General features: G+C 53.3%; 7 protein-coding genes across 7 annotated transcripts; 2 read left to right on the top strand and 5 right to left on the bottom strand.

Moving 5' to 3' along the window:
* Window positions 1-18: 18 nt before the first annotated feature.
* K460DRAFT_370954 (uncharacterized protein) lies at window positions 19-8,486 on the bottom strand. The gene is made up of 4 exons (XM_040934253.1): window positions 7,751-8,486; window positions 6,797-7,606; window positions 2,101-6,742; window positions 19-2,016 (listed from the first exon to the last, which is right to left on the bottom strand). The coding sequence occupies exons 1-4, from the start codon at window positions 8,045-8,047 to the stop codon at window positions 425-427; spliced, it is 7,341 nt and encodes a 2,446-aa protein (XP_040783537.1). The 5' UTR covers window positions 8,048-8,486; the 3' UTR covers window positions 19-424.
* Window positions 8,487-9,997: 1,511 nt separating this feature from the next.
* On the bottom strand, window positions 9,998-12,419 carry K460DRAFT_295962 (uncharacterized protein; the record flags this gene model as incomplete). The annotated part of the gene is made up of 2 exons (XM_040929597.1): window positions 9,998-11,692; window positions 11,745-12,419. 2 exons carry the CDS (start codon window positions 12,417-12,419, stop codon window positions 9,998-10,000), a joined length of 2,370 nt encoding a protein of 789 aa, XP_040783536.1.
* Window positions 12,420-13,345: 926 nt separating this feature from the next.
* K460DRAFT_295513 (uncharacterized protein) lies at window positions 13,346-16,039 on the bottom strand (the record flags this gene model as incomplete). The annotated part of the gene is made up of 1 exon (XM_040929566.1): window positions 13,346-16,039. One exon carries the CDS (start codon window positions 16,037-16,039, stop codon window positions 13,346-13,348), a length of 2,694 nt encoding a protein of 897 aa, XP_040783535.1.
* A 352-nt stretch (window positions 16,040-16,391) lies between these two features.
* Window positions 16,392-18,157, top strand: K460DRAFT_389481 (uncharacterized protein). Its single transcript, XM_040935741.1, has 2 exons — window positions 16,392-17,434; window positions 17,491-18,157. Exons 1-2 carry the CDS (start codon window positions 16,654-16,656, stop codon window positions 17,976-17,978), a joined length of 1,269 nt encoding a protein of 422 aa, XP_040783534.1. The 5' UTR covers window positions 16,392-16,653; the 3' UTR covers window positions 17,979-18,157.
* Window positions 18,146-18,997, bottom strand: K460DRAFT_410363 (uncharacterized protein; the record flags this gene model as incomplete). The annotated part of the gene is made up of 2 exons (XM_040937367.1): window positions 18,146-18,586; window positions 18,662-18,997. The coding sequence occupies 2 exons, from the start codon at window positions 18,995-18,997 to the stop codon at window positions 18,146-18,148; spliced, it is 777 nt and encodes a 258-aa protein (XP_040783533.1).
* A 1,201-nt stretch (window positions 18,998-20,198) lies between these two features.
* Window positions 20,199-20,702, top strand: K460DRAFT_359509 (uncharacterized protein; the record flags this gene model as incomplete). Its single annotated transcript, XM_040932200.1, has 1 exon — window positions 20,199-20,702. One exon carries the CDS (start codon window positions 20,199-20,201, stop codon window positions 20,700-20,702), a length of 504 nt encoding a protein of 167 aa, XP_040783532.1.
* Window positions 20,703-22,588: 1,886 nt separating this feature from the next.
* On the bottom strand, window positions 22,589-24,992 carry K460DRAFT_295210 (Endopolyphosphatase; the record flags this gene model as incomplete). The annotated part of the gene is made up of 2 exons (XM_040929543.1): window positions 22,589-24,747; window positions 24,821-24,992. The coding sequence occupies 2 exons, from the start codon at window positions 24,990-24,992 to the stop codon at window positions 22,589-22,591; spliced, it is 2,331 nt and encodes a 776-aa protein (XP_040783531.1).
* Window positions 24,993-25,495: the final 503 nt, after the last annotated feature.

The following is a 25,495-nucleotide window of genomic DNA, read 5'->3' as shown; positions in this document are numbered from 1 at the left end:
CATAACAATGGAAGGGAAGGGGGGGGGGAAGCTATGAGCAGCAGTTTTGCGTGCAACTTCTTTGTATAGAACCAAGGAGGGGTATCTAATCTCACGATGATATTCCAACAAACTTCATCCCACATGTATCCAAACGTAAACAAAGACGACAACAACGACAACAGCAACAACAAGAATATTACAAGACAAAAAGCACGCTCAAATATAGTAGTAGAGAAGCCAAACAGTATCGTATCGAGCGTAACCCCCCCAAATCAGGCACAAAATAACGCAGACGTGAAAATCCAAGGATATTACAAAGAGATCCCGTGCTAACAATGCTGCTTTGGTAGGAGAATGGGATATCGAACGTCGAATCGTCGAAAAACAATAACGCCGCGCAATGCATCATCAAAATCCGAACAACGTCAAATGTCGTAGCAACTCAAAACCCTGCGATCTTCTTAAACCAACTGCCCCTCTTTCCAGCACCGCCCCCTCCATTGTCCAGCGCCGGTCTGCCGTCCCATGTCCGAACCGGCGGCTCCTCATACGCCGCCGATGGGACATGGCTCTTCCTCTTGCTTTCTCTCTTCCTGTCCCTTTCTTCGTCACCACCACCCCTCGTGCTCTCGTAGTGGCTTTGTCGACGATGGCTCTTGCGATCCCTGTCTGCACCGCGGGATCGATCTCGTTCCTTGCCGCCCCTTTCACCGCGCTCCTTGTCCCGTTTGGCGCCTCTGCGCCCTGCGATACGAAGACGGATATCCTCATCCTGGGAGGCCGTCACCTCATCTTCGGGGTCATCATCATCGTGCGCGCCTGGGGGAGGATCAAGGACAGTTTCAGAGATGGGCGGGGGTAGCGGTGGTTCATTGGACAGAGATTCAACCCACGATGAGGTCTTGTCGGGGCCTTTGTTGATGTACGGCTGGTTCTCTTCTTCCCGTGCGGCGCGCGAACTGCGATGTTTGGAGCGCGGGGCACCGCCGTTGCGCTCGTCAAAGTAGTCGGTGATGGGCTCGCCGTTTGAGGGCGCAGGGTACTCTGAGTTGCGTCTAGCAGCACGGCGCTCTTCGTGGCGGCGACGGCGTTCTGCGTCATCGTCTATGTGCGAGCGACGGCGCTCGGTGTGAGGTCGAGCAGATTCGTGTTCCTTTTCTTTGCGGCGCGAGGAACGGTGCTCGCGGTCTTTGTCTTCGGTTGGCTTGCGCTCGGTGCGTGCCTTTCGCCGCTCGTCCTTCTCTGCCATACGACGTAGTTCCTCCTCAGCCTGCTGATTGCGACGCTCCAGTTCGGCCATCTGGCGGGCCTTCTTCTCCGCGAGGATGTTGCGCTCGTTGCCGCGCTCACGCTCACGGCGACGCTCAGCCTTTGCTTCGACGTCCTCGAGCTCTGCCCGTCGAGAGCCCTTGTCTGCGTCGCGCCGAGCCCTGCGCTCAGCTCGTCGTGCTTCGCGCTCGGGGTCGTGGTCGCTGCCGCCGTTCACGCCGCCATTTGCGCCAGAGACCATGAAGTCGGCCTCATCGGGCACGCGCGGATGACGAACACTGCGGCGCTCGTGTCGCAGTCGCTTTGCCTCGTCTTCGGTCGCTCCACCGCGCGTCGTGGATCGCTTGCGACGTCTGCGCTCGTCCTCTGTCTCATAAGCAGTCTTGTGGCGCTCTTCCGGCGCGTTCTTCTTGCGACCCAGACCAAACATATTCTTGAAGCCGCTTACGGCAGCAGCGGTACCTGCAACACCAGCAAGAGTACCCATGGCATCAGAGTTGCCACGCTCACGACGGGGTCGTTCTCGTTCTCGTTCACGCTCGCGCTCGCGGCGGGGGCGTTCAGCCTCAGCTGGGGCCGGGTCCACCTCCAAGGGGTCAACAACAACCGGATCGTCGGCGCTAGGCGGCGCGGTCAGGATCTCGACGGGCTGCACCGAGTCGCGCTTTGACTTGCGACGCGACGGCTCTGGTCTGGGCGTTGGTGTCGGAGATTCATCGTCCAGCAGCTCGAGGTCATCCTGGATGGGATACGGGTCGGGGACAACTGCCAGTCGGTTAGTTCCGTGCCGTTTGCTTACGCGTTCACCAGCCAATGATGCGCCGGTATTGTTTAGTGGGAAGTTCTTACCTCTAGCTTTACCCTTGTCCCTAGTACTGGCGCGGCGCGAAGCACTCTTCATACCCATGACCTTTGCAGCTTTCGCTGATACCTTGACGTCAGTATCTGTCTGTGGTGGCGACATCATTGCAGCATCGTGATCGATGGACGCCCGACGAGACATGGTTCTAACTGTCCCAGAAGTTCGCTTGGACTTGGAACGAGATGGCGGGGGAGGCGCAACTCCAAAGAGCGAGCCCAGCCCAGTCGAAGTGCGTCTTGGCTTGGAGTGTGACATGGATGGTGCCTTTGCTCCTGAAAGCTTGTCAGATCCTGACGAGCGTGACTTGGCATCGTTGTCTCTTGTTGATGTAGTGCGCACCGACTTCGAGCGGACTATACTGGGTTTTACAGCAGCAGCCGCACTACTTGCTCCATCTTCACCGCCAGACTTTGTTCTGGGCTTCTGCCGAGTCGCAGCAGCACCACCTCCCCAAAAGCCCCATGATCCAGCCGCTCCACTGCGGGCAACTTTCACACGTTCCTTCTTCGGGGAGTCTGCCTTCACTTCAGGCGGCGGAGTAGGAAGTTTGGCTGGAGCATCGTCAACCTCCATGGGGGCGGCATCGTCAAAGTCTAGTAGGTCACCATCTGCGGGTGCATCCTCAGCGATAGCTTCAGGCTCAGGCTCAGGCTCCGGTGGTGGCGGGGGAGGCGGTGGAGGTGGTGCTTCGAAAATAGGTACAGTTCTTGATTTGCTGCTCTTCTTAAGCTTTTTCCCCTTTTTGTCAGTTACAACGACAACAGGCTCGGGCTCGGGCTCTACAGGCTCTGGCGGTGGCGGTGGCGGCGGCGGGCTGCCCACGTCAATCAGGTCCATATCGTCGTCCATCGGGAAACCGCCTGGCACAGGCGATCTTCTCGTGAGAACCTCCACAGGTGCAGGATCGGGCGCAGGGATCACAAGTGGAGTATCCGTCTCGAATTTTGACTTCTTGGATTTCTTCTCCTTCTTAGAAGACTTCTTAGGAGTCGGTTCGATGATCTCAACCGCAGGGGGTTCAGGCTCAGGCTCAGGGTCCAGTTCAGGTTCAGGTTCAGGTTCAGGTTCAGGTGCAGGCTCTTCTACAACAGGCTCTGGCTCGGGCTCTGGTTCGGGCTCAACATATCTATCCTTCTTGCTCTTCAGTTTACTTGAGCGTTCGGAAACTAAGCCGGACTTTGACTTTTTGGAGGACTTGGTTGCCTTGGGCGGAGGGTCGTCAGCAATCGGAGGTTCTGGATCGTTCGGGGGCTCCTCGAGAACTGGCTCCTCTGGCGCTGACTCAGCGATCACAGGCTCCTCCACCTTTGGTTCTACCTTTTTCGTTTTGCGAAGTGATATACCCCAAGCGCTTCCCCAGCCGCTAGCCGCTGCTGCCTCTGCCTCTGCCTCTGCCTCTGCCTCTGCCTCTTCTTCTTCTACTACTACTTCCTCAGGCTTAGTGTTATTCACCATTCCAAGTTCGGCGAGCAGTTCATCCGCAGGCACGTCCTTGACCAGATCGAACAGGTCGTCGTCGTTCATAGGGTCCGCAGGCGGAGGGGGAGGCGGGAGGGGAAGTTCCTCGACAACACCCCTCTTCTTTTTCTTTTTCTTATCCTTCGAGACGGGCTCGACGACGGGCTCGAGAATGAGATCTTGCTCTGCAGCAATCCGTGCAAATTCAGCTTCTTCAGCGTCTTTCTGTGCCTTCTCGGCGGCCTCGGCGGCATCTTTGGCTTCCTGTTCTAGTCTCTCCGCCTCTTCACGCGCCTTCTTTTCCTTGGCCTCACGCTCGCGCTTCTGCTTTGAGGTTTCCTTCTTCTTCGATGAGCCAAATATACCCCATCCAGAGCTCTCCTCGGCCTTTGCCTTTGCAGCTTCCTCAGCTTCAACTCGAGCCTTCTCGGCCGCCTCTGCAGCTTCTGCCGCCTCGCGATCAATCCGCTCTTGTTCCTCTGCAGCAACACGCGCTGTTTCTTCTGCCTCGAGCCGTTCCGTCTCTTCGCGTTCAAGTCGTTCCTGCTCTTCCCGTTCAAAACGTTCGTTTTCTTCGCGCTCAACACGTTCCTTCTCTTCGCGCTCGAGGCGGTCCTTTTCTTCTTGTTCTCGCTTCTCGCGGGCTCTCCTGTCTTTCGTAGTCTCCGTCTTCTTCAACTTTGTGCCCCAGATGCTAGCGCCCCACCCAGAGCTCTTTGACGCTTCCTCCTCTTCTTTCTTTTTCTTCTTCTCTTCCTCTTCGGCAGCGATTCGAGCTGCTTCAGCCTCTTCTTCAGCAATTCGAGCTGCCTCGGCTTCTTCAGCTTCGATGCGAGCTTTCTCAGCTGCTTCAGCCTCTTCAGCTTCACGGGCGAGACGCTCCTCTTCTTCCTTCTCGGCAGCCTCTTTCTCCAAACGCTCTTGCTCCTCTCTTTCCTTCTTTTCGCGTTTCTCACGAACCTTCTTCTCAGAAGAAGTCTCTTTCTTGGCAGTTTTGGAAGATGAACCACCAAATGCGCCCCACATGCTTGACTTCGCGGACTCCTTTTCCTTCTTGTCCTTTTTGTCTTTCTTTTCCTCCACAGGTACTACCTCCGCTGGAGGTGGATCATCAAGCGAAATGAGGTCTTCAAAAGTGTCATTGGCTGACTTCGACGCGGAGTCCCTGGACACTGTCTTGCTAAGGGTATCGTCGGCAGTTTCGCCCTTCTTCTTCTTTTTCTTGGAGGAAGTAGCAGCAAAGCCCCAAATGTCATCCTCTTCTTTCTTCTCCTCTTCGACGGGCGGGGGCGCTTCGATCTCCTTGGGTGACGGAAACTCCGCCTCTAAATCTCCCGAAGGCGCATGTGCATTGGGTACGACGGCACCCTTTTTCCCCTTTTTCCCTTTCTTGCCAATGTTGAATGCTGCGCTGCCCCATGGATCATCCTCATCTGGCTTCTGAACGGGCGTTGTAGTGTCTTCGATGACTTCAATGGGAGCATCCTTCTTCGGATCCTTGTTCTTCTTCTTACTCCAAGATGGCGCACCCCAATCGTCTTCCTCTTCTTCCTTAGGCTCCTCGACAGCAACAGGCTCTTGAACAACGGCTGGATCCTCGATGATTGGCTCGGGTACCGGTTCTGGCTCTGGCTCAACGGTTTTACCCTTCTTTTTCTTCTTTGAACCTCCCCAGATTGAACTAATCCCCCAATCTGTGCTTTCTTTCTTAGCCACGACAGGTTCCGGCTCCGGCTCCGGCTCGGGTTCCGGTTCTGGTTCTGGTTCTGGTTCTGGTTCTGGTTCTGGTTCAGGCTCGGCCGGTGGAGGGGGTTCGACGACGGGCTCTTCCTTGGGAGGAACGATTGCAGCCGCGGCGCCTTTTTTACCTTTTTTGCCTTTCTTTATGACAGGCGCAGTTGTGCCCCAGTCATCCCAACCTTCAGCTGGCTTCTCTTCAGCAGGTGGCGTAGGTTCTGGCTCAGGCACGACTTCTGGCTCAGGAGGTGGAGGTGGAGGAGGTGGTGGAAGCTCTTCGACCTTTGGTTCGTCTTTGGCGCCTTTCTTTTTCTTCTTCTTTGTAGTAGTTGGGGCAGCGAAATCGGCCCAAATGTCGTCCTCTTTCTTCTTAGGCTTCTCTGCTTCTGCAGCAGCGGCTTCTTCTTCTAATCGCTTCTTCTCTGCTTCCTCCTCTTCTAATCGGATTCGTTCCGCGTCTTCCTCCTCTTGCCTCTTAAGCTCGGCCGCCTCCTCGTCTTCTTTCTGGCGCTTCGCATCCTCTTGCTCCTTCAGCTTTGCGTCGTCTTTCATCTTCTTCTCAAGTTTCTTTTTCTGCGCCTTGCTAAGTCCAGCAAACGGGTCAACAGCCGGGACTTCCTCCTTTGGCGGCTCGGGCTCGGGCTCGGGCACAGGTTCTGGTTCTGGTACAGGTTCTGGTTCAGGAGGAGGCGGAGGAGGTTCCTCAATCTTGGGTTCCTCTTTCGCCCCTTTTTTGCCTTTCTTTCCTTTCTTAACCGTTGATGCACCCGCCGCCCAACCACCCCAAGGATCTTCTTCTTTTACAGGTTCCGGTTCTGGTACGGGTTCAGGCTCGACTACTGGTTCCGGTTCCGGTTCCGGTTCTGGCGGTGGAGGCGGGGGAACTTCCTCGACCACGGCCCCCTTCTTCTTTTTCTTCTTGTCTTTGGCACCTCCAAAGGTGAAGGCGTTTAAATCATCCTCTTTCTTCTCAGGCTCAAGGGCCGGGGCTGGTGCGTCCGGAACCGAGTCCTCGATTAGGGCGCCTTTCTTTCCCTTCTTCTTGGTCTTGGTTGTTCCAACGCCGATGCCCCAGCCGTCATCTTCGGGTTGTTTCTCTTCAGTTGCCGGAGCAGCTTCCGTTGTGCCTTTGAACGCAGCATCAAAGTCGAAGTCAAATCCAGACGAATCCTTCTTTTTCTTATCTGCAGAATCCCAGGGATTATCACCGCCAGCATTGGGATCTTTTGAGCCGTCAAGCGATGAACCCCAGCCTGAAGTCCAATTGCTTAATGAAGGAAGCCCAAATGCAGATTTTGCCGTTCCTTTATCACCAGTATCACCGAAATTCATATCAATTTTCGGTACCCCGTCGTCAAGGTTTATATCGTCAAATGATGTTGCTACCTCTACTGCAGGTGGATCAGGAGGAGGTGGAGGCGCGGGTTCGGCCGTCTATGGTGAAGTTAGCGCGCTGCAACGTGTAATCAAGTAGCCGAGATTGCGAACCTTCCCCTTTTTCCCCTTCTTCTTCTTGACGGGGGCAACTCCTAAGGACGCCCACTCGTCATTATTTGTGGCAGAATTGGCCCAACTTAGGTCAGCGGAGGGACTTGTAGCCGCTGCTGCTGCTACGGCAGCGGCCGCATCTTCCTCTTCCTTCTTCTTGCGCTCAGCTTCCTCTTCTGCCTCCTTTGCCAGCCGCTCTTCTTCTTCCTTCTTGACCCGCTCTTCCTCCTCTTTCTTCAAACGCTCCTCTTCCTCCTTCTCCTTTTTGGTTTTCTTCTTGTCCTTCTTACCTGTACCTGTACCCCACGTATCCCAATCATCACCACCCTTGTCCCCGCCACCTCCACCTCCATCTCCGCCATCGCCACCTCCTGCCCCACCGTCCGCGGGAGGATCACCCCCACTATTATCACCATTGGCAGCAGGCTCTTCCTCTTTCTTCTTCTCTCCATCGTCAGCTCCCGCGGCTGGTGCCTTCTTAGCAGCAGCTTTGGTCTTTTTCTTCGCATGGGACTTTATTCCAGTCTCGCAGTAGCCGAAGTCAATGTCTGCATACACAGATTTTTCGTCGAAGAAGAGCGAAGAGGTAGGTGACGTATTGCTACTTATTCGCAGGCAGTTTGGGACTTCTGAACATAGAGAGGCGTTAAGAGAAGAGAATGGAGTATATTCAGGTGACTGCAAATTGGCCAGCGCATCAGTCGAGGTATAGTCAGGAGGTAGGTCTGCGATAGATTCATCGTAGGAAGGCGGTGGCGTTCCATAGCTCCAAGTTTGTGAATTACAGAACTCTGGAGAGCGAACAGGAAACTAGTGCTGGTCAGATATTGAGCTCCAATAAAGCAAAACAATGTACAAGCGTGGTGACTTGATCGCATGGAGATTTGGAAACTGTGGGGTATTTGCAGTCCAAAACGAGGTAGAAAATGATCAAACAAAGCTGTGTCGTCATACCGAGAAAGCGCTCCTACTGGGTTTCTTTGTTCCAGTGCCCCGGCGTTGCAGCGGCTGCAGCGCGTGAAATATATCCTCCATCAACTCAGCGATCGGCTCGCCAATCTCAGACTCGCATGCAGGTGTAGTTGCCGAGGTGCAAGTGGCTGCTTCCCACGCACGCGCACGCATAGAGTGCATTTCCTCGCTCTTTGCAGTGATGGCACTTTCAGCTGATGCAGTCCTCGAGGGCGGCCGGGTCCTTGGTCTCGCAGATGGTGCGTCTGCGGTAGCGCGAGGAGAGCTGGCGGGGGACATTGTGCGAGTATTTGGAGACGCGCAAACAGAAGGAGCCGGGCAGAGGTGGGCACATGAGCGCTCGTGCGAAACCGCAAAGGAATGAGCGGCAAGAGGCGAATGCGATGCGATGCGATTGCGAGGGCGGCTGGTGTTGTGGTGGAGGATCTGGGTGCGCTATTGTGGATGTGAACCGTTCGTTCTTGTGCTGCAGGGACTCGAAGAAGCGTGCAGCAGCAGCAGCAGGATTGGTGGTACAAGAAGGGCAAATAACAAGAGCTCGTCGACCAGCAAGTCTGGCGATGCAACAACAGCTCTGTTTACAGTCCAAGGTAGGGCGCAAGGGAAAGTCGAATTAGCGGATTGGGCGAAACACTGTCCTGGTCGCAGGTACAGATCAGATCAATGCAGGAAGATGCAGGTTTGCGGGTCAGCGAGTGGCAGAGAGAGAGAGGCAATGAGGCAGAGGGGGCCCAAGAAGGGGAGCAGGCGTCGCGAGTGGTCACAAGCCTCTGCTGCTGCTCAGCCTGTGTGGGTGTGTATGGGTATGGGTATGGGTATGGGTATGGGTGTGGATGAGCTCCCGCAACGCCAATCGTTATCGGCTCGTCGAATAGCCTCTCCTCCTTGCGCGCACCCAAGCCCTGTTGAAGCGTGCGATTCGTAGCAATCATCCACCTCGTTACACACGCGCCCGGACCAGCAGGCGGAATCTCCAAAATTGAGGGGTGTTTCGTTCGAGGGGTATAATAAACAGCCGGTGCTGCTGGGGGGAGGGGGTGGAGGAGGCGAATCTAGCCAAGTAGGGGTCGGTCCAGAGTGAGAGAGGTGAGTGGTGCGTGGTGAGATGGCAAGCAAGATCAGATGCTTCTGCAGGGAAAAAAGAACGATTATTGCGCGATAGCGGGCAAGAGAGAGATGGTATATCGGCTGGAGAAAATTTTAGGCTTAGGTCCGCGGGTGCACATGCACATGGGACTTTGCATATGAGTGAGCCCTGGTGGTGGAGGAGCTGCCAGTGTTGTGCCATGCCATGCCACCATGCCTTACAGTTAGTTCTGCCCGGTGCAGGGAGCAAGCATAGCACTCCCGGAACCCGCTCTTCTTTGCCTAGTCACTCCTGCGACCTACGTTGCCAACACGGACAGCTAACCTCTACGTACCCACTCTTGCTCTCCGCAATTGGCCCACTGCGCGCCTCGTTACTTCACCGCCAGTCTTCAATCGCTCAGGTTGCCCAATCGCACCGCCCCAGAGGCCAATCGCAGAGCGCGGCAACCTGCACAAAGTAGTGAACCGACATGAGAGCTGCCGCTTTCGCTCTTCGTCGACACTATGGTACATGGACAACGCATAGCAGTTTGAGGTCTGCAGTGCCTAGGTCGTGGAGATGACGCTGTACAGTGGGGCTGTCAACAGCATGTCAACCAGCCATGGAGCCATAGTTTCGTAGACATCATGGGTTCGACCGCCTGGGGACTCTCTTCGCTTCTTCCAAATTCTAGCCCATGGCTCTAGAAGACAATTCAACCCAATGGACAGCGTGCTGGGTACTATTTTCAATTGCCTGGCGTTGGGTTGGGAGACGACCCTACGTCAGTGACAGCTACCTATATACATATACGAGAGTTCTAGAGCTCGAGTACATGGAACCAAACGCCAAACGAGTCCACACACACCGGAGCCACAACTCCACTGCTACTCCACCTCCGGGTATCAATACATGTAGCAACAAGTCTATAACCATGAAACTCCCAAAAACAGAGACAAGAAACTTTGCCCAAGGCAAGATACAAAATGACGAAAAGATAGACAGAATCGATACCAATGTTGTCAAGGAGATTATAATCATATAGGTAATGGCAAGTATGGGCCGTCTGAATAGAACGAAGCAAAGCGCTAAAACGCAGTAGAGCAAGTAGACATTACCAAGCTTAAGAACAAAAGAGACTGAAAGGAGTGGACTGGACATTAGAAAGACTGGTCATCATCGAGCTCTTCGCCGCTGAGAACTCTTCGCGCCTCGTCAAGGCGTCGCCGCCAGGCTTTGCGCTCGTACGCCTCGCCGTATGTATTCTGCAGATTGGCGCACACTTGCTGGAAGCTGGCCGCAAGCCCGTAGATGAGCTGCGTCTCTTCTTCACTCAATGCCAGACGCGGCTCATCTCGCGAAGCTTCGGTCAGAATGGAGAAGATCTTCGACGTCTGAAGTCCACCAGCAAAGTCTGCGGGAGAAGAGGAGCCGCGGGATATCGACGTCTGAGTGGGCGATGAGCCGTTGCCGCGCCTCATGTTGATCGCAGAATCAGAGCGTAGTGACGCGAGGCCATTCGGCAATCCAGGACGTGATGTGATTGGGTGTTGCGAGGAGAGTATCTGTTGGGAGAATTGATCCATTTGCTCGTTTTCCTCTTCATCGTCCGACTGCTCTTCTGCAGCCGTAGCGAATGTGGCCACCGTCGACACCGAGTCGACGCTTGAAGTCCGTTGATGATACGAGATTCTTTTCTCTGTGCTGCTCAACTCTTCGCTGGTCTGAACAGCCGTCACCGGTCGCGTAGTGGCAGTAGAGCTGCCGGAACTTGTGCTAGATCTGCGGCCCTCCAAGCTGTACGTTCCCATAGCACTGTGTAGAAAAAAGTTCTCATAGTCGAAGGCATCTACACGGTCTTCGTGACGCTCCGTAGCAGGCATTTCGTATACTGCGTCCTCATAGACGCTGTCGGCGCCAGGTTCCAAGTCATCGCCATTCACAGACACGAAGTCGCCTTCATCCGTTTCCTCGGCGTCATCGTCCTTCGGCAGTGTCTCCGACTCATCATTGTAGGTTACCAACTTCTCGCCCTCCTTCTGGGAAGTTGTAGTCCTGGGTGAGGATGTCTGATTGTAGTCGTCCTCGTACATGGCTGTCCGTGTGGGGGAGCCTATCTTGATACCCAAACCCGCGTTTGCTGTGACGGGAGAACCTCCAGATTGATGGGCGTTCGTCCCAGAGTACCAGGTTTCGGCAGACGTGAATGGACTAGGTGTGCGAAGGCTTTGGATGCTGCGACGTCGAAGATGGTCCTCTTGCGCCTTCAGCTTCAAGCTTGATATCCTTCCCTTCAGATCGTTCATCTGGTCGCGGAGGCCACTCGCTGCAGAAGCAGACCGACGCAGTTCAGACCCGGCCTCGTCTTCTGGCAAAGTCTCCAGTGCAGGTGGAGACCTTGAACTTCGTGAAGTCGACCTCACAACGCTCTCTCGTTCAGCAGTGCCCCAGGTATTTCGGGGATCTCGTAGTACTTCGACACTTCGCGACTCTTTGATGGGGAAGCGGCCCTGCCCGTATCCCTCATGTGACCAAGGGCCAGTCGTGTGACCTATTGCGCTCGAGGCTCGCTTGTTCGTCGTCGCGTTTCTCGATATGTATGAGGGTGTAAAGGGTATCGGCACAGATGTCTCGCTCACACCTCGCAGGTGGCCTGAACTGCTGCTCGGAGAAAGTGGGGACGGTCGATAGGAGTAAATGCGCGGGGGTATCGGCCCAATTCCAGCGTACAATCGCCTGTCTCGTTCTCGCGCTGCTGATATATGTTGTGACAAGTCGGATGAGTTGTTGGGTACGCCCAACGTCGGCGAGACAACCAGCGATTCTCGTGCACCTCTGAGGTTTCCTTCCATGACCTGTCTTCGTCAGCACTCGTCCAATCGCCTTGCACTTCAAGGTTACACATACATTGAGTCGCTTCTTAGCATTAGCGAGGATGATCTCCGCTCGTCTGCTGAGAGCTGCTGAAGAGTATGGGCCGTCATCCTCGTCGCTACCGCTATTCCGCTCATTCTGCCATGATTCGTTCCCCATGTCGTCGTCGTCCCCAATGTCCGAGTCGTCCGGGAAGTGATCACGCTTGCCCTTCTTCTCCAGGTCCACGCCGCCATCGTTGTATGTTTGGTGACTGTCGAACCCAGGCCAGTTTTCGAAATCCTCGCTGAGCACTGAGCTCGACGCGGTGCTGAGTCTGCGCTGGTCGTTCCAATTGCTCGAGAGGTGGCTACTGAGGGCATTGTGGATGGTTGGCGAAGACGCCAGGGCATCGTCGCGGACAGTCGCTCCTTTAGCAACTGCCTCGGGGCTGGCCATGGCGCGCAGCGTGGAGCGCGAGGAACGCGATGAGAGCGGCGTAGACTTGTTGTGTTGCGAGGCGCGGCGTCGGCTCTGGGGTGCGGAACTTGGTTTGATGTGACTCGAGTCAGCGTAGAGGACTGGTGGTGAAGGCGGCCGTTCGATATATGGTGGCGGCGAGACACTGCGCTCGAATCTGGTTTCATGGGGAAGAATCATGCCCGCATCGCTCAGCGTAGGTGAACGGGGGCCATAGGGAACGGCACGGGACATTGCGACTGCGGCCATGGTTACGAGGTTGGCTAAGCTATCTTAGCTTGGCCGAGATGCTGAGCATGCTCGGGATGCTGATGTTTGAAACAAATGTCTCTGCGCGCAAGTCCTCGGTCGCAAATGAGGGTCAGGACAGGTAAGACAGGACTTGGAGGAGTGAGTAAGAGACATCGGGCGCATATCTTTGATTTTCATAACTAACTCCTGCTTGGGGCAGACAGCTGCACTGACCTGTGCCGCCTTGTGATGGGCGGTTTATTAGGGGCATAAGCTAATGGCAGAGGCTGATCCACGCCGGGAAATTGTATCGCGCCGCCCATGGCCTCCATCTGTGATTCGACACTCCAACACCCTCTCCCGCATCTAATTCCCTTGCTGCAAGGGACGCTGGCTCATATCCGCAATGCCGACCACATGAATCCCTGTTCGTTGAGCGCAGGATTAATATGCTTGAGACGGCACCGATTCCACGCGTGCGACGCGACGCGACAGGTACGCTTTGCAATACTCAACTTCAACTTCTTTGCATAAGCCTTCGCAACTGAAAGGGCGAAATGGGCAGCAATCACGTACCGCAGTTGCTAATAAGGCTGGCCGATTATTTACGATCTATAATCGCGCCTTGGTAGTCGAGAGATCGCCACGCCGACTCCCAATCTCATCACCTTAGGGCAGCATGGTTTGCATGCTATACCATGAACGGTAGTTGAGAGCTGTCAAATCGAGCCGAGACATCTGTGCATTTCATGCTAATTTCTTGATTGGGCCCTGTTTACTGGTTTGGGTAATTTACACCCATGAATGGCCATCGTATCCACAGTTCTTGCGACCGTACAAACATGTGCAACTTTGGAACGCTACTTACGCCGCCCAATGCTTCGTCAAATGCAAGACCCATTCCACGCTCGCTAATGCAATAAATGAACAAAAAGGGCAAGGAACTATAAAAATTCGGCATCATCGTCATTCCAACCCAAGGCGTCGTAGATCGATGATCCTCCATCGTCCTTGGCGGGGTTGGAGCAGCCAGCCGGTTCAGTCACACTGGCTGAGACAGGTACATATTTCGTAGGTGTTGCCATACCAGCGGGATGCGTAAAATCAACTTTCGTGGGCGGCGAATTGCCCATGATCTTGGCAGGTGTTTCGAACACATGTGATGGCACGGAATGATTACCATCTGGAGGGGAAGCACCGACTTTCGATGGGGTTGCGAAGATCGTCCTACGAACCGCCCCTGAGGAAAAGGATTTGGTGTTCGGCGCCTTGGAAGGTGTCTCGGCGATTTTAGAATGCGCTAGGCTGCGGGCCGTTGCGCTACGCTGGACCGTTGCCGGTACAATGGAAGATGGTGGACGAGTGGCTGAGGAAGGGATGCAGAAGTTGCTTGAAGGAGGCGCTTCGACATTTGGAAGTCGAAGGAACGGATTGTGGTGGCGGTCGTGGCTAGGTGTTTGTTCGATCATGTCCTTTGTTCTTCGGCCAACTCTAGGGGTTGCAGAGACTTGAACATCTTTGATAGTCTTTCGTACGGGGTTGGCAGGCTTCCTCGACTTGCTAGTCAAACCAAGAGTGCGTTTTTCAACATCAGCGATGTAGCCTCCAGCAGCCAGTCCTCGGTTTGGCTTTTTCAAAGCCAGGATAGCCTCTTGCAGGTCTTCCTCGACACGCTGCTTTTGCTTCATCTTCGCAGAAGCTGCAGCTGAGGGCCGCGTAAAATCAATTTGACGGCCCTGCAGATGTCTCATCTGCGACATGGATTGCCTAGCACCCTTAGATGGGCTGCGGTGGAATGGTATGGCTGAGAGGGGTACTTCACTCCCCTCTCGTTTCACACCGTTCAAAAGCGCAGAGTCGGTTGCAGATCGACTCAGAGATGGTGTTACTCGCTCGACGGTTTTTCCCGTAGTATCTGTGGCTACTCTTCCCAACGATCGTCGTGACTTCTTTGCCTCAGGCTCCTTCGGTTCTCCCGACTTGCGCGAGGCAGTTGGTGGCTTCATGGCCTTCCGCTTTGGTGGCGAAGTATGCGATGGACCGCCGAGTTTCTTGTTAACCATGAGGGCCTGCTCCGGGAGCCGATTCATGTAGAAGGGTATGATGACTTCAACACAGAAGCTGTGCAGTCTGTCGCTTGCCCCGTTCTTGCCAAAGCCATCAGAATAACCGTTTTGTTTTGACGGCTTTGAGTCAAAATCCAAGATTCCGAATTCCTCGGTGGCATGCCAGATGCACAGTTTGTCCAACAGCAGATCGAGTTGTAGACTGATATCGTCAAGTTTCCGTTTCCGCTTCTTGGGTTGCGTCTGCGACTCATCTTGAACTTGCGTAGCGTCTGCGACAGGTCGTTCTTCCGGGGGCGGCTTATGTGTAGATAGTGCTTCAAGCGCCACAATTTCGAGCATAAGAATCATTTGGGCAAGTGTTTCGCGAACTCGTAGTTCTCCGATTCGCCTTTTGATGCGCTGGTCCATCGACTCTGCACCCATGCTATCACCATTCGGCAGCTCTGACATCCACCATTTCTTGATTATAGGCTCCTCTATAGGGTACACTCCCTCTCGGCTAAGCTTCACTTTCTTCTTCGATTTCTTTGCTTTGCCAGCCGCTGCAGTTGGCTCATCGTCGGAAAAGCTTCCTGGCGGTATTGCCTTGATAACAGCCGGCAGTTTCTCGTAGTACTTCTTCTCGCTAGCCTTGGGACTCAGAAGCATCGATCTCAGGAAAGTTACTAATTCATAGGTCGATGGCGCACCCTCCTCGGGTGATGTGAAGGCATTGCGTATGCGGGTGATGGGGCCTTTTGCAAAGTAGGCCAGAGATGTTTTTGACATGTACACTGCGTCTAGGTACTGTTGAAGCAGCGATGCAAGTTGCTCCTGTGGCGATGGCAAATCCGTCGATGGCTCTGCGTTTAGATCCATAACCTCTTGTGGTCCCAGACTGTCTAGCACTTGTGAATCTGCGGCCGCTTTGGGGTCCTGCTTTGGCCGCATCATTGCCATCTTAGCACGGTTTGCCGGTCGCCCTGCAGATGGTATTTGCACAACAGCGTATTGCCACCATTCCCCAGCTGCAACTACATCTGCTTCAGCTTTTTGGAGAGTTGGAGGTAGAATCAATGTTGTCAAGTTCGAGGGGTCCCATAGCTCCGCAACATCTTTCTCCTTGACCCAAATCGCCAGTCTGCATATACTGTATGTCCGAGCCTGTACCCGTTCTATGGCATACAGCGTCCGCTTCGATTCATATCGTGCTATGAGCACCTTTGGAACTTCGTTTTCCTGCTCTTGCAAATCTTCATTGTGCTCTAGTATGTCGATACGGGCGGAGAAGAGGGAGTTGGTGGCGAAATTCTCGTCCGAGGACGTGTCGAGGAATGTAAGAGGCAGCTGCGAGCGTCCGATTACGCGTACCGGTTTGAAAGTCGCAGGCTTGTCATACGGCGAGTCGGGGTATGGCCTAATGGTGAAGGGTTTATTAAAAGCTCCCAACCCACATATGGTATCTCTCTTTCGCTTCGACGGCAGTTGTGATTTCGATTCGTCGCGTTTGGCGGACAGTCCCAAGAGTTGTATAGGTGTGTTAGAGACAGATTGCAGCATTGTTTTCGTCTGCAATGCGTAGGTGGACATGGGAGCTACGCATAGCTGTAAGTGTGTCGTGAAAGGCGGTTCATGAGTGTTGAGGTAGGGCTGGTCGTGCTTTCCCCAGCAGACGCGTTTCGGGAGTCGCGTCGGCTCGTGCTTTCCCGCTGCGCTAAATCGTCATTACCCAACGAGACGATCTACATCAGGCCGGCAGCAAGCGGGACATACTCGATTGTCCTGGTAATCCTCAACGATGGAGAGCAGCTTCCTAGCCTCGGGCCCGAGTTTGCACTCAGTCCTCTCAGGGTCTTATCATGTGCGCTTCTCCGTGTACGCAGTCTGTCTGGTTTTGTAGTTGTTTGCGCCCGTTCCTATCAGTATTCTTGAAGTCCTCGACTAGTCCTCGTTTCCTCAAGGAGGGGTTACCGACAGACATGTACGGATCCATGTTTAGTACAACATGACGCTATGCTGGGCGTCATGGATCTTCTATATTGCCTTGTTGTCCCCTCACAAGTCTTTGAACTAAACCTGCTGTCTCCAATCACTTCAGTCATTAACAACTTACCCGTAGACACTCATCTTTTCTGGTGGTCTTCTGTTCGCAACATCGCTGATCCGTCTCTTTTACCCAAGACCTATCTCCCAATCTGAAGATCATGCGGCAGCTCATACTAGGTGCTATCCTTCTCGTTGCATCCTCGTCAGCAACCGAGTACTTTGAGACTTCGACCGCTGGCTTACCGGCTACTGGGCATGGGGCGTACCCCCAAGACTTCCCTATCGTCGAGCCATCATTAGAAACAGTGCACGAGAGTCAGAAACCCCCAACGGGCTTAGCCATCGACTTGAACCATAACATCTACCTCACATATCCCCGCAACGCTGGCCAAACACCTCACAACGTAGTCATCTGTACATCCTTCAATGACGAGCAACCCTGGCCAAATGCTACCATTCAAAACTGTGCCGCTGGCCAAGACCCGAGCACATGCTTCATCAACGTGCAGAACATCGTCCGCGACGACCTAGGCCGACTCTGGGTTGTGGATAGCGGGATTCCCTACTACACAGCGCCAGAAATCGACGCTACCTATGGTGGTGCGAAGATTATGAGTTTCAACGAGACGACAGCTGAGCATCTTCGTACCTACACAATCCCGCAAGAACTGCTAGCACATAGAACCAATTTGAATGACATGAGAGTCAACACGACACTTGGCGGGAAAGGAGGCTATGCCTTCATTCCAGATGCAAGCACCAACAGTTCGCTCCTGGTGGTAGATCTCGAGGATGGCAGTACATCACGCAGATTGTTCAACACCAGTGTTGTGCGAGCAGATGAGAAATATGTAGGTTCTTACGCCGGTGAGCTTATTTATACCTGGAACGGTACGAAGAAGGGCCATATGACTACTGCTGCAGATGGCATAGCCCTGGGTAAGTGAGACTCAGATCGAGTCATCCTCCTTCCCTGTTACTAACGACAGTTACAGCATCCGGCAACCTGTACTGGGGCGTCCTCGCATCACGTCGCTTTTACTACATATCACAGGAAGTGCTCGTCAACACCACAAAATCCGATGCCGAGATTCTTGCAGCGGTGCAGAACCCAGGCCAGTGCGGATCCGAGCAAGCTGGCTTCTCCGCAGACGACCTAGGCCGCGTGTATATAGCAGCGAGTGAACAGAACGCCATCTACTACGTCGACACGCTAGAATCCCAAGTCAACAGAACGGTCAACGGCAACGCACCTGGTGGTTCTGGTCTAATTCCCGCACAAGACTATGTCGTAAGGACACTAGCTCGTAATGCGATGATTCAACATGCAGATTCCATGGCGATCTTGGACGGGTGGCTGTACTTCTGCACAAATCAGCTGACTTTGGGGCCAAATTATCAGTATAACAACACGGACAAGCGTGTGGGTCCTTTCCGTAGTTTCAGGTTCTGGATTGGAAGGGGGCCAGCGAAGGATTCATGATTGAAATCGATTATCCATGTACTGATTCGAATTCGAGAGAATTCCAAGCGGAGACCAGAATGAAATGAAATGCTGGGTATCATCCGGTAGTCATTGCAAGCCCAAAGCGCCTGCATTGAGTACACGCCCAAAATAAACGCCGTATACAATGCAATGACTTGATGCCTTCAATCAAATTCAATAGGAGGATCCTGCGGAAACCCATATTTATTCACATTCATAGCAGCCCACTCCTTCTGCAGCGCCTTCTTCACGTACTCCTTCCTGTCCTCCTCTGTTCTCATGCTTTTCGGCAGCGTCGACGATGGTCCAGACCCCTTCCCCCAACTACCATTTGTACAGTTCCATACGATTCCCAAATGCTGAGTGATGCGGTTATGCGTTGCAGGCCGCTTGCGCATGTAGCTTGCATCCTGAGCTTTTTCGCCGAGAAGCTTGTAGACGTGGTCGCGCCGCGCAAGGACGTCGGCCTCTGCCACCATAACCGCATTGCCGCCCATGACTTTGTATGCACCGGTTGCAAGGCGAGGGAGGCGCGGGTGGAGGGCGTTGGGTGTAAAGAGGTCGAGCTTAGAGAGGTTGTAGTCTTGGGTGGCATTTGTCATCGTCTGAGAGGGCTATTAGTACCTACTATCTACGAGTTTTGCACTTGTCGCAAGACCTGAAAGGAAGTGGACACAAACCATCTTCGGGAAATGCTCTCTGTCGCATGCGCGACAGCAGGTCAATGAGGGGTATAGAATTGCCGTTCTTTTGCTGAGCTTCTTGCAGAATTGACAGATCTCCGCCAGCCACTTTCTCCGACATGTAAATATCTTGGAAGACTTTCGAGGCGTAATGTTGGCATGTTGCTTCAGCAGACCGCGCGCGTACTCTTCGACGACAGAGTTGAGATGTTTGTTTGTTCCTGCGAGAGCGTTGAGTGAATAGGATATGAGCGTTGGGTCGTAGGTGGGTTCGGTGAAGGAGAGTATGTTGAAGAGAATTTCAGGTGGGAGCGCGTCCAATTGCGACGGCATCTTGATGTTGCAGGGTTCAAGATGTGGAGGATGGGGAGAGTCGCGATGAGGTCACTTAGCGGGGTGGGTGATTGGTTGGCGGAGGCAGAAGCTAAGCTCCACGAAGGCGATCATAATCCGTCCCTTGGCCTCTCACCGAGCCTCTAATTTCCAGTGAGGCACTGCCATGCTAAGAAAAAGCATAGGGAATCACTAATGGCTAGTGCGTTTTTGTCTCCCACCCATATCGACTTTGACAGCAACATCCTCTACATCTCAAGATGCACACCTCGACTTCTGGACCCTCGTCTGGCCCCGTTGTATCGCAAGGCTTTGTAACGAAGCGATATTTTGCTATTCATAGTCGAAATCAGCTCTCTTCCTCCATGGACCGTCTGGCATCGTTGAATCATCAGGCTAACCATGTATGTACAAATGGCTCGAGGCGAATTATATGAAGATCCCGGGTAGAACCGAGCAACCACTCGATAGCATCCAATTACCACCAGAAACAGCGAAGACAGCTTACGCAGCCAATATTAAAATGGATCCAAATCAAAGAGCTCGGTCAGCAGGCCACACAATTATGAGTCTTGTCCAAGGCAGAGTCGAAGATGCTGGCCACATGCCACGCGCGTTGCTCGCGGTAGCCGAGTAAGGGGAAGCCTCTCCGCCCCGAATTCATCTCACCTAGAGCCAGTATCATAAATCCTAGCTTCAGCACAGTTTTTCTGCCACATATCTTACAGATTCTGAGCGTCCCAATACTCAAACTATTGCCCAGCCGTCGAAAAAACAAATCAACTACCGGTCCACACTTTCCAGCCCGCCCGTGATAGACTTGTTCTTACATCCAAATGCAGCAATAAACATTCGATGGGATCCGAATCTATATTACCGAGAATTAAGCTGCGTATCTTCTGGGACCGGGATCAACCATGCGGGCGGTATTACTTGTATACAACATCGTATACTCACCCCGTAATTGTATCCGAAAAGCCGGTCGATGACCGACGAAATTCATTCAAGTTATCAATTCCGGTAATCAAAATTGACGAGCAAGATATCACAACTTCTTTTGTTCGTTCGGCAGTATCATATACCACTGCCCAATACAGTGGTTCAGGGGAACGCATAAGTTGATAAGAAAAGCTGAACCCTGCTACTAAGAAAGGAAGACTTTGATATCCAATCTCACTCTCCACTCGAGCCAGTCAACACGATGCGCCTCTTCTCCGCACTACTCCTCTCCCTAATCGGAGTCGCCATCGCTGCCCCAGCCGGCTCAAAAAAGAACGTCTACCTCGCAACCTGCACAACACGCGGACCCGAATGCAGCATCCCCATCCTCTGCTCCTCCCTAGACAATACTTCTCCGTCCGACACCGCGGCAGCCGAGACCTTCTCCGCAGTAATCTACTACAACGGTCCCGCAAAGTCTCGCTCTAGCCCCACCGACGTCGGCACCGTTTCCTCGCCCTCTCGCCCATGGGAAGGTGCTACTCGTAGAGCGTCGTTGGACATCGCAGGTGCGTTTGAAGGGAAGATCGACGCGGATGCGGCTGCGCTCAGCAAGAGCCAGATCGCGGGGAGTGCGAAGTTGGGGAAAGAAGAGCTGGTGTGCTTCAAGGATGGGGAGGCGACGTTTAAGTTTGGGGAGGGGTTGCTAGCGTTGCGCAGTGTGAATTGTCGGGCGGATTATTGGTGTGGTAGTATTTCTGTGTGAGGTTGCGCCCTGATTAGCATTGAAGGATTATACAATAGATGCAGTAGCAAATATTAACAAGCTCAACATTCACAGCTAGTATGTATACCGAGGTGGGAGTGGAAGACAATGTTCGGGTTGACTTGACCAAGGAGTGATATTGTTAACAAGTCCTTGAATGCTTCCTCCCATGACACTTCTGAACCGCATATTGATCACCTCCACAGCAAGACCTATCCCTACCCAATATCCACTCTCCACCTTGCACCTTCTTGCGCAAGTCCACCCGTTTGACTTGTATCAGTAGTGTTGCAGTTGCTGCATCTGCACCAGCTAAGCTAATCAAAGCCGCCAGCTAGAGTAGGCATGGTGTAAGGGGAGGCGCCCGGGGACCATCCCGCTCGGGTGGTGCTCCATCAACGATGTTAGACTACGTTTCGGCATCGCTTTCGCGGACGAGGGACGCTCAGGTTGGACCATCGAAGACTGCTCTCTTACCACCACAACTGCAATCACCACTGTTCCTTCTCTTGACCAGGACCCTATCCTTCCTTCATCCAACCAACCAAGTGTTCCACCACCAACAGACATTCTCCAAGACTCATGACCAACCATCATTCCATGTATCCATCCAGCCATGTCCATACCGAGTCCAATATCCAACACGTAGGGACCCTGCAGCCTGACCTGCACCCTGTGACTCCATGATGTTCCCGAGGTGGTGCGTTTCGAGCTCAACGTGCACTCATCCGCAGATGAGGAACGCCCAGGAGATCTTGCGATGAGTCCCTCCTGTCCGGTGCCCAGCGCCTGCCTACAGGACAGCTGTTCGTATGCGAAGTGGTCGAGATGGTAATGTGAGGTGTTGTGCGAGCACGATGTCATGATATCGGACAGTTGATCAAGAGCCGGTGCCATGGTAGAGTGTCTGAATGCCTTTGGTGTATGTTGGTGTCTTATCAAGATAGCCCATGTTGTAGGTTGCTGAGTTGAGGTTGAGGTTGATGTTGGACAAGGTCAAAGTGAATGTAGGTATGCGAGACCGAGAGACCGAGGCCAAAGTGTGTCAACACCGTTGATTTTGGACAAAGGTTGAGGTGACATGTTGATGGTAGTGTGTGGCAGGCCGAAGATCAATGTCGACAGGTGGGTGTAGTTGTAATGACATCATACATCGCAACTCTAAGCAAGTCTCTGATCCTGTCAGCAAAAGAAAATACCAAAGGGAGAGAAAGTGTAACATGCTCATGTGGTAGACATTGCCATGCTCAATGCCATGATGAAGGTGTTCAGTGGAGGAGGTGGTTGAGGTGGTTGAGTTGTTGGAAGAAAAGAGTGAGAGAGGCGGGGAGGCGGGGGGTTTATATAGACAGAGGGAGGGCCCCCGGATCAACTCCGGCAGGCCCTTAAGCGAGACCGAAGATCAGGCGGTCGGGTTGCTGCCTATTTGATCTCATGGTGAAGGAGGGTGGGCGTTTGATATTGTGGCGGGGCGGGTCGGGAGCGTAGGTGAAGGCAACTCGGGGCGCGAGATCAGCTTTGAGCACGGACTGGCTGTCGACGACTACGAAGATGAGGTGTCAATCAATCAGGAAGAGCACGCAGAGATATAACGTATAAGCGAACGAAGGTGCCAAAGATTTGCGAATATAAGACGTAGAAATGCAATGAATCTTAGACTTGAACGTGACAACCAACATATCTATGAATCTCCATCGTCGATGAATGCTTGCAGCTTCCTATGCCATGCACGCTAAATAAACAACAGACTGAAAATCAAATGCGTGAAGAGCAAAACACAAAGGGAGGGGGATGAGACTATTAGCCCCGGCTGGGTATCAGTGCATACACGTCCTCCCGTCGGCGGCCTGATCTTGATGATGACTCCATCCATACAACCTCCTACCTCATAGCTCTATAACCTCCTCTGCGCTCAACTCTTGAGGTTCCGCGCTCGCGCCGAACACCTCCTTGATCTCATGCGGATCCATAGTCCCCACAAATGCACGCTTAACGAACGTGAACCATTCCTTCGAGGCATGCTTTCTCTTCTTGTGTTTCTTATGCTTCTTCTTGCCGCCTGTTGTCAGCTCTGCACTGTAGTCTTGCTCGTCGACATTCTCATTGGCGAGCTGTTCTTCTTCATACTCTTCATACTCCTCATCTTCATGCTCGTCATACTCCTCAACATCAGCCGCCTTCGCATCGCCCCGACCGATTTTCCTCGCATACTCAACCCATCGTCTCACAGTGAGATCTTTGAACCCCTTGTCTTTCTTCGTATCATATTCAACCTCATATTCAAACTCTTTCGGGTGTGGTTCTGGTCGCGGTTTCTTGCCCTGATGCTTTCCATGTTTGCCTTCTTTCCAGCTCTTGTTTTCTATTTCGCCGTCTAAGCTAATGGCGATACCAAAGATGGTGTGTGGGGTGAGGTCATTAGTGGATGTTGGGTTGAGAATTGTTTGGTCGTGGGGTTTGGTCGGGTGTTTTAGGCCTTGTTGCGGATGGACGAAGTCGTTGTTAATGTTGGTGAGGTTGGCGAAGTACTGGACGTAGCATGTCCATGTAAACACCTGTGGTGAGTATGCCGGACCTGGCGGTGCAGACTTTGAGGGGCCTTTTGGGACCTTGAACTTGTACTTTCTTGGTCCCTTCTTGTGTTTCTTCCCTCTATGTTTTCTCCTCACCTTGGTGTCGACGTCTCTCAAATACTCTAAGTCATCTAGAAACTCATTGTCGACGACAGAGGGCTGTTCGGATGGCCCTCCTGGAGAGGTCAATTCTTCGTGCACGGATGCGGAGGGCACCAGGACATGTTCTAGACCCGTGATGTTGTACTCAAAGATCCGAAGCGTGGGAAAGTAGTTCGGTACGACACTGGGCGCAACGTGGGTTACAGCATAATTCTCGGCGTATCTGCCTCCGATCTTGTCGAGATATTTCCTTTTCTCACCCTTCCCAGCCTTGCCATCTTTTGCCGGTATCTTGGTTTTGGACCAAAACCATTCCGATATGGAGAAGTTTCCGTACTTTTCAAAAAACGTCTTCGAACGTGTGTTCGACTTTGCAGGTGGTGCTGGAAGCTGTGCCCAAGCTTGCCTAAGATCGAGCAGGTAGTCAGAGGCGGATGCCACCGTGACCTCGCCGTCCTCAAGCAATGCTATCGAATCACTGCTCTCACTCTGCAACGCTGCACTGCTAGCCATCCTTCCCTTCTTCGTATCTTTGTTGATGCTCTCAAAATCTTGCAGCATGAAGTGGTCAATGTTCATGTGCCCGTAGAGACTGCCAACAATGATGTCTCGGTAGCGCTGAACCCACAACGTGTACTTCTGCCAGCATGTCTCGTCCCAGCTTTCTTTGCTATCGACCCGCGCAGGTGGTACGTGGCCCATCAATATAGCCTTCATGCCTCGGTCTCGTAGAATCTGGAGCTGGATGCGCAGCCATTCCATGTGTTCGTAGCCAGGTTCGTGCTTGCTTGCGCAGCCGTCGACGCCGGAGTTTGAGGTGAAGAAGTATATGGTGTTCAAGCTAATGACAGCCAGCTTCCCCGGTATCACCTCGACCGAGAACCATCCTCCCTGCTGAAACTGATGTCTCTGGGCCTCTGGTATGAAATTCCGCCATATATCCAAGTACTTGGTCGTCCACCTATTCGGCCCGTCGAGAAAGATGTTGTGCGGCATAATATCGTTGTTGCCAAAGGTTGGCACTACCGGAATAACAAAGTCGTTTGTAGGCGCATCGTGGCCATCAGGTCGCGCAAAGACCTCGGCAAACTTGGAGACCATGAACTCGTTCTGCTGTATGACTTGCTTCTGCGTACGGGGTATCTTCTCATCGTTGTCGTGGCGCGCCGAGTCGCCTGTCCATATGACAAAGTCTATGTCGTCCTTGATATTGTCGTTTATCCATTTGAACGTCTGATTGATGAGCGAATGGGGGGAATCGCAGCCAGACGTCTCTGCGCCGTAGATGCCAGCGGGTCCATGGTGGCGATGGCAGGCTGCGTCTGCTGTGGTGCTCGAGTACGTCTTGTAGAAGGGATCGGGATGGAGGTCTGGACAGTGCTGTCAGTGGCCGCGCAATACTTGGACATACAGGGAGGGGGAGGAGGGGTCCAACCAACATACCGGTAATGTGTAGGAACCGGCCTGTGAGGCTCCTCCCAGCTGCTGTAGTGCTGCTGGTACTGCTGGTACTTCCCCGGCCGTCTCCTGCATCTCCAGCAGCGCTAGGCGGGGCTCCTCTTGCGCTTCCCCAAAAGAGCAGCCCACAGATAAGCCCTTGTCGCGATTTGACCATCGCGGGCGCAGCGTCGCTCAGCAGCCTTGGAAGAGGAAGAGGTGTGGAGATGGGGGGAACGGATTTGTGGGAGTCGCGCGACTTTGACTAGAGCAGTAACGCACCAGGTACCGTGATGGCGCACGCTGTGGAAGTGGAAGCATGGCGCACGGAAATCCAGTCCTGAGCAAAGCGCACGATCCTCGACGGGCCCTTGTTATTGGGGCGCACCGCCAGATGACATCACCGGCTATGGTATTGCAAAGGCAGCATCTCGTGTGACCTGCCCACGTTCTCTCTTCATCCTTGGGTAATTGTCAAGATAACTAGGCACACAACTACAAGTGGCGGTTATAATTAGGGACCATTCATATACCTCGCGTGACCATGTCTTGTTCTTGGTCATGGGGGACCAACTCGTGTGCTGACAACAGAAGCAACATCAGCAATATTCATCAATCGTGCGTCCACTACAGCGTCATGTCATAGGGCCCAAGTCAGCCTGAGTGATTGATATGTAGCTT

The sequence above is a fragment of the Cucurbitaria berberidis genome (genome assembly GCF_010015615.1).
Source record: "Cucurbitaria berberidis CBS 394.84 unplaced genomic scaffold K460scaffold_6, whole genome shotgun sequence".
Classification (NCBI taxonomy): Eukaryota; Fungi; Ascomycota; class Dothideomycetes; order Pleosporales; family Cucurbitariaceae; genus Cucurbitaria; species Cucurbitaria berberidis.
The sequence above is the reverse complement of the archived record's forward strand: the minus strand, read 5'-3'. Positions and strand labels throughout refer to the sequence as shown.

Coding starts and splice junctions, on each gene's coding strand:
- K460DRAFT_389481 (XM_040935741.1), top strand. CDS start 16,654: ATGCGGCAGCTCATACTAGGTGCTATCCTTCTCGTTGCATCCTCGTCA. Junction 17,435..17,490: donor TGCAGATGGCATAGCCCTGG/GTAAGTGAGACT, acceptor CGACAGTTACAG/CATCCGGCAACCTGTACTGG.
- K460DRAFT_370954 (XM_040934253.1), bottom strand. CDS start 8,047: ATGTCCCCCGCCAGCTCTCCTCGCGCTACCGCAGACGCACCATCTGCG. Junction 7,607..7,750: donor CCAGTAGGAGCGCTTTCTCG/GTATGACGACAC, acceptor GACCAGCACTAG/TTTCCTGTTCGCTCTCCAGA. Junction 6,743..6,796: donor AGAAGGGGAAAAAGGGGAAG/GTTCGCAATCTC, acceptor ACTTCACCATAG/ACGGCCGAACCCGCGCCTCC.